This window comes from Setaria italica, chromosome I (genome assembly GCF_000263155.2).
Source record: "Setaria italica strain Yugu1 chromosome I, Setaria_italica_v2.0, whole genome shotgun sequence".
Classification (NCBI taxonomy): Eukaryota; Viridiplantae; Streptophyta; class Magnoliopsida; order Poales; family Poaceae; genus Setaria; species Setaria italica.
The window spans coordinates 24,164,604-24,171,765 of NC_028450.1; the positions used below are offsets into that span (position 1 = coordinate 24,164,604).

At 43.9% G+C, this 7,162-nt stretch overlaps 1 protein-coding gene across 1 annotated transcript; it reads right to left on the reverse strand.

The window, feature by feature from the left end:
- Positions 1 to 713: 713 nt before the first annotated feature.
- On the reverse strand, positions 714 to 4,867 carry LOC101776243 (gamma carbonic anhydrase-like 2, mitochondrial). The gene is made up of 2 exons (XM_004952497.2): positions 4,353 to 4,867; positions 714 to 1,310 (listed from the first exon to the last, which is right to left on the reverse strand). Exons 1-2 carry the CDS (start codon positions 4,762 to 4,764, stop codon positions 934 to 936), a joined length of 789 nt encoding a protein of 262 aa, XP_004952554.1. The 5' UTR covers positions 4,765 to 4,867; the 3' UTR covers positions 714 to 933.
- Between the last annotated feature and the right edge of the window lie 2,295 nt (positions 4,868 to 7,162).

Genomic DNA, 7,162 nt, shown 5'->3' on the forward strand with positions numbered 1-7,162 from the left:
TTGGATCCTTCATTTTTAAGGAATTGGAATCTACTTGATGGAGTAGGCTATTCGTCTTAGAATATGGCATTCCATAACTTTCCAAAGTTTAGATATAAGCCTATCTTAAAGTTACGGGGGTGGGAGATGAAAATTGATTCTACAGATCCTCATACTATATTTCTAATATACAACATATAGCACGCTCTTCGACTCGCTTCCCTATCGCAGAAGTGCAGTACATAAATATCTCTCCCATATGGCCAACAATAATATACAAATCTATTCCACATAGAACTATATTAGCTTAATTAATTTGGGTCTAAATTATGATTATTAGGATGGTTCAATTCCAAGGATCCTAACTGGCCTTAGTTTCTTCTGGTTGACATTTGTTGTGGTTAGCAATACACTACTCAAGGCTACCATAGCTTTGTACGTCATTCCATTCGGAGAATTTTTTTTTCCTATTCACTATGACCAACACTCGTAGCGAAAATATTTTTTATTCACTATGGCCAAGCAAGCAATGAGCTTAAAGTCAGACCATAAAAACCTCTTGCGTATCGCTAGGTAGCATAGTGCATATGTGCTGGACAAGGATACATTCGCTGCGTAAGATCAATTTTTTTTTAGCACACTGCCTGCCTTGGTCATCGGACGGTCAGTCAACTGCAATTTAGCATCTCTCACAGACATCAACAGATGAACAGAATGAAAGAAAACACAGCGAAAGTGCACAATAGAGAACAGTGCATTGCATTGCATTGGGTAAACAGATACAAAGACATGGTTCCTGCAAGAGTGGCCCCCAGGCTCACAACAACAATGGACAAAAATTTCGCGATGCAACATATTAACCCAGAGTACAAGTTAGAATCAACACAGAACATCTAGTATTTGGGTACCTTTATTTCCTCATTCATTCAGCTGGACGAGGGGGGAAACATGCTCTTACAGGGGAATTGAGAACGACTTCTTCAACTTCTCTACCTCTAAATAAGCGGTAGAGTAAGGGAGGAACTCCGAGAAATGGCTTTGCATCAGATCGTTGATGGCCGTCGCGAGCTTTGGAATCTCCATGATCTCCTCATTTGTCAGCTTCCGGACAAACCTGGCTGGGCTTCCAGCCCAGAGTTCACCGGTAGGAATCCGCCTTCCAGGGGGCAGGACAGAGCCTGCCTCAAGGATCGAGTTGGTTTCAACCAGCGAACCTTCCATAAGGATGGAGTGCTGACCAATGATGCACTCAGGCTCGATGGTGCATGATCGCAGCAGAGAGTAGGCGCCCACTGTCACATACCGGTCAACAAGAGTCTCAGCTGGAAGTCCTGTAAACAACAAAAAATTGGAGATGAGGTTGAGGCCAACCATACAGTAGTAGCTATCACCAGAAACTACAGGTTACATACAGAGTGTGGACATTAGAATACAAGGTGAAAATCACCAATTATTCTTAGAACATATATCCAGAACAAAGTTGCCTAAGCATGCAAAGAGAAGAAGGCAGAACATTGTCCTTTGGATAGAAGATCAAAAGTAGTTAACTCAATGCTGGGCAAGCAATGACTGAGGTATACATTTTTCTAAAGGAAAATTTAAATTCCAACTAAATAGCATATGTGGATTTCTTTAATCAAACAGCACTAATTATACTGGCAACTCACAAAATTTTCTGTTAAAATGGTAAAGGATGCTATTAGTCATAATAAATTAAAATGTTAGTACTCAGTAATGAAGTTTGTGGGCATGTATTTAAGTAGTCGCACCAAGACAACAGAAAGAGATTTCCAATCCAACTAAACCGAAAGTAGCAATTTCCTTGTTATAACAAATGCTTACTAGCACAGCTTACAACAGAAGGCAATAATATTATCATGAATAATTATCAGCAAAGCATCCGGATTACTCAGAGATTTATAGTTCAGAATAAATTATACATTTGTAGGTGACATTAGGCAAAAACAGATCAAGGTACAGCAGATGTCATATTGGATATTCATGTTTAAGGGCATGTGTCCAGTATCCCACAAAAACAGATCTAGTAAATTTAATTCACAGAACTTGATAAATATAAGTATTAAGCCACTAATGAATCCACTTATGTGCAAATAATCTCACAAAGTATTTAACACTGTGAAAATGTGTTCCAGATAAGAAGTCAGGAAAATCTGATGGAACAATTTAATGAGTCCAACAGCCTTCACAGGCTTACTAGCAATATACATCCTCCAGTCATCCTCCAGTCACAGATAAGTGGTGTTTTGGACATTGACAAGATCTCGAAGACATAACTTTGACTAGTACCTTTTGTTGTAATATATTTATTAAACATAGCAAAAGCATACTTTGAAACCATTTAGGCAAATCTGCCCATCATTTTCAGATATCCAAACTAAACACAAAAGAGGTAATTTGTAACAAAATTTTACAATAGTTTGACTGCATGCAACCCAACAGAACCTGTTTGTGACTGGAGGGAGTAGCATGAAATAAAAAGATTTTTCAATGCAAAAAATTTGAATCGGCACTTTGAGTTGCCTGCTGCTTTGTGACCTCGTGCTAATAAGTAGTAACTAAGAAAAAGTAGATGCGTCGGACATCTTTATCAACAACTGGTTCTGTTAGTTGTATTTCTACAGAAATTCCAATGAAGTGTGAAATCATGATAAGCACTTGTCAAAGGAAAAATTGGTTCTTCTCTGTCACATTCAAAGATCAACAATTGAGTTACAGCTAAAATATTGTGAAAATTAGTTTTATGGCTGCTCCCGTTTCCTTCTGGCTTTTATTTAGATTTTCCCCTTGCCAAAACATCTAATTACCGCATTTTCTCAACCCTAAGTAACTAACACGTTTCTTCTGTTCCCTGTAACAAAACTGCCCCACCAGCCACTCGAGTATTACGATGCTGTAACAACAATGTTATTTGGACTTTCAAGGATTCAGCAAAGAGAGAGCAAGAACACATCCATAAATTCTAGGTGCTAGCAATGCATTACTTTCCTCCGCTACTTTTTTCTATGCGCAGATGAAAGGATACTATATCACAAGACTTGGAATCTTTTTCCCTTGTTCTGTGGGGTTATGTTTGTCAGTTTGTAGTTCTGGGAGCAAGAATTAGATGGGGAGTAAGCAAAGTAGCAGAAGAGAGTTTTATCTGTTTAACACCAAACGTAGATTCTTTTTTATCAGGAATCAGAGACAATGGATTTGAAGAGGAAATTCTTGGAGACAAAGAGAATGGACCCAGCTAGGAACCAGCTCTGTGGTAATGGAGGAGAGTTTGGTTGTGCAGTCAAGACCGCTGAGGAGAGTTTGGGTTGTGCAGTCAAGACCGGTGAAGGACGAGGAGAAGAGTGGTGGCAGCAGAAGGGATCAGGCTAGGAAGTTTGCGCCGCAGGCCATGGGGGTCCTAATCAGACAATGCCGGACAAAATGGACATCTGATGGCAATGAGGCCAACGTTAACCGGAGTTCACAGGACAAAGACACAGTCTTTTAGTAATATTTAGGTGAACCAAATTTTTTCAGTAGTGTGAAAATGAGTAATTACATTGGAGCTCCCTGAACTGGCTAGGTCGTATTACAAAGCTCCCTCAACTTGAAAAGTACCATCTCAGGTCCCTAAACCTTACACAGCTTGCACCATCCATTACAACTTACAAGTTCAGGGACCTCCAAAACATTACATGGAAACTCCAAAAACAGGCTAACTAGTACATCATTACTAGTTTAAGTAAATTATTATAGTATGAGAAGAATCGGTAATATAACCAAAAGTGGCTCCTTGAACAAGAGTTAAATACAGTAAACTGACAATTTGCTATGTGTTTGAGGATAACAGAACCATAAGGTACATAGATAATAAGAACTAGAGGTGGTTTCTTTCCTTTCCGTGAAACAGCTTGCAACCACACACACGCAACCTAGTTAACACAGATCCATTTTCCATTTAAATGAATCAAAGATTACTTAAAAGGACGTCTAATGTAATTGGACAGGTCTATCTACAGGAGCATTTTTGCACAGCTACACTAGAGGAAACAAACATAGAAGTACGGTTCTACTGTCCTCTTAACAATTTGCTAGTTAGCTGAACCATGACGGAAATGCTGAATTGCTGACTGCAATTTTCACCCAAAATCCCTAAAACACTGAGGACAACTAGCATGGCACAAAATGGTTGCTGTCACTCAAGCTGCACAAGGCATCATCAAATTGCCAAACACGCACAATTCCTCACTTCAACAACCGAAAAGAAAACAGTCCCACCGCGTCCTAGATCACATCAGTAATTCAGGAAGCAGTCATCGCCGGCCAGATCTAGCATTCGGGAAGGTTCCAGAGCCGAATCGAGTGAGGAATGTGACCTGTGGGAGCCGCCCAGGCGGCGTGGAGGACGCATCTCTCCTGGACGTTGGCGCAGAAGCCGAGCGTGATCTTGTTGAGGTCCCCCCGCAGCACCGCGCCGCTCCAGACGGAGGCGCCGTCGTGGACGGTGACCTGGCCGGCAAGCACGGCCTCGGGGGCGACGTACGCGTCGACGGCCACCTTGGGCATCCACTGCCCCAGCGGCACCAGCTGCCGCTGCCCGCGGTAGTCCCACCGGACCCGATCCGCGCCCGCCGCCGCGGCCGCAGCCGCGCTCGGGGGCGGCGGCGGGGCGGACTGCGCGGCGGGGGCGGTGGAGGTGGCCGAGAGGAGGCGGCGGAGGGAGGGCGCCGCGGCAACGGCGGAGGAGGTGGCGCGGCGGGAGAGGCGCGAGAGAGAGGCGGCCGCCATGGTGGTGGTCGTCGTCGGAGGTGGAGAGGTGTGGCCGTGCGCGTGAGGGGAGTGGGCGGAGGGTGTGATGGGTTCGTGGGGACGTTTACGACGAGCTGTTGGACCGGATGTTTGGGCTGGGCTTTATGTGACAATGGGCCTTAGTAACATAATATTTCTCTTAGCTTAAGGGGTGTTGGGTTAAGGGGTGTTGGGTTGCACGGACTAGTCCTCTAGTCCTGTTACGTCGAATATATAGATACTATTTAGGAGAATTAAATAGAAGTTAATTATAAAATTTAAATAGAAGTTAATTATAAAATCAATTGTACACTAATCTTAATTAGGCTTTATAGATTCATCTCGTCAAATTAGTTGGTTTTGTAATTAGTCTATATTTAATACTTCTAATTAAAATATTCGATTTGACAGTCGTCGAATTAGTTGGTCAGTGCTAAATTTTAGTCCTAGTAAATAATTTTAGTTGTGGAACCAATCTGTACATTTTTCTTCATTTGAATTTTTATTAGAAGACTGACAATGGAAAACTCTCTCATTCGATACTCGTTTTAAGTTCTGTTCGCGCAACTGTGTTCTTCACGAGGACCGTAACGAGATGACATCCACATCCATGTTACAAACGTTTCGAAGGCATCTATTAACCGACAGGTTACGTGCAAACCTTCTGATTGATGAAGTCTCCTCTCTCTATATAATGTTTCTCAGGTTGCTACATAATCTCCATAAAAGTTACTGTAAGTATTATATAGTAAAAATTATCAGTAATCTCAACATGATATAAAATTGGTTTAAATATTTGATTTTTGTTGTTATAAGCTGCTTCCCTTTTTGGCAGGATTTATTGTTACCTACTCCTATTATTTGGAGTAATATTCGCTGAATCCGCTACCTAATTTTACTTCGGTTTAATTAGAGTTGTTACTCTAGCTAAAAACAAAGTAGCTTATTCACCGAACCACTACCAAGGTCCCGGTGATCGAGCTGCTTTGGTTCAGTAGAGTAAGAAAAAACAAAGGCTTAGTCTCACTGTCTCAGAGGAAAGGAGAAGTAAAGAAGTTTCAGAAAGGAGCTTTTTTCTGTTCGTAGCAGTCTTTTATGATAGGATGTCGCAGTCCTTGTGTGCATGCTTTGTAGCGCGAATTAGTAGACTTTTGCTGTAGTGATATGGCATAACCCAAAAATGCTCTGTATGCAACGAGTGGCTTTGCGATATGGAGCTGCTAGTAGCTTTGGCAGCCACAGGCTGGGAGGAAAATGAAACGAAACAAAGCTGAAACTGACAGAAACCTGGGTTCTTTCTACGGAGCAAAGAGAAATAGACGAATTTTCTGCGCTATTTTTGTTGCATGTGGGCTGTAGCGACGCCCAAGTGATCACGAGCTCGGGCGGCCTGAGACAGCGAGAGCCGTTCGCGAAGACGTGAGATGTTGGTGGCATCAGTGTCGCTGTTGGGCTCAAGAACAATTTCGATTTCTCCAGATGAGCAGCTCTCGTCTGGGCAAAGCGGACACCGGACAGCACACCCACCGCGCCGTCTGAACAGAGGAAGAAGAGTCGGTGGGTTAACGAAGGAAGGGATTCGATCGAGTATTCGGAAAAGGAGATCGGAAACAGTTTCTCCGCTCCCACATCGATTCAAACCGCTCAGACTGAATCAATAATAGCCCCGGACCATGTCGTCGTCTGAAATCGATGCACAACCAAGCATACAGTATGAAAGAAGAAGAGAGAATCTAGCAAATCCCCTTAATTTAATACAACGCACTGCAGCATCCACCAGATTGTTCGCTGCAGTCAAATTAACATTTAACAGCATACACCACCAACAGCAACGATACTATTACTGCTGCTACCTGCTAGCAAGCAACATGAGGAAGCAGGAATCACATATACCACTAGTACTAGTAGATCGATCGGAAAGGAAGCGAACAGACCGGACTTGGGAAGGGCTGGAGAAGAAACCGTCGAAGACAGGCGGCAGCGGATGGCCGGACCGGAGCTTCTTAGCCGGCGTAGATGTGGACCCCGATGGCGATGAGGAAGATGGTGATGAGTGCGAAGTAGAGGACGGCGTGGACGAGGATGGCGATGCCGCTGGTGTGCATGGTGCCGAAGCCGACGATGCGGCCGTGCGCGGGGAGCTGGAACAGCAGGCCCGGCGTGAGCAGCACGAACAGCACCGTCGCGATCACCACGGGGCCCCAGTCAGCCATCGGTGCCTTCTCCCTCCCCTCTCCTCTCTTTCGATCGACCGCTCCCTCCCTCCGTTTCAAACTCGCTTCCTCCCTCTCAGAGTCTTGGCTCTCGGAAGCAGGGGAGGCAGGGGAAGGTGAGGAGTGCGGGAGACGTTGCGTTTATGTAGGAGCATGAGCTAGCTAGCGCTGGCCGTGTCACCACT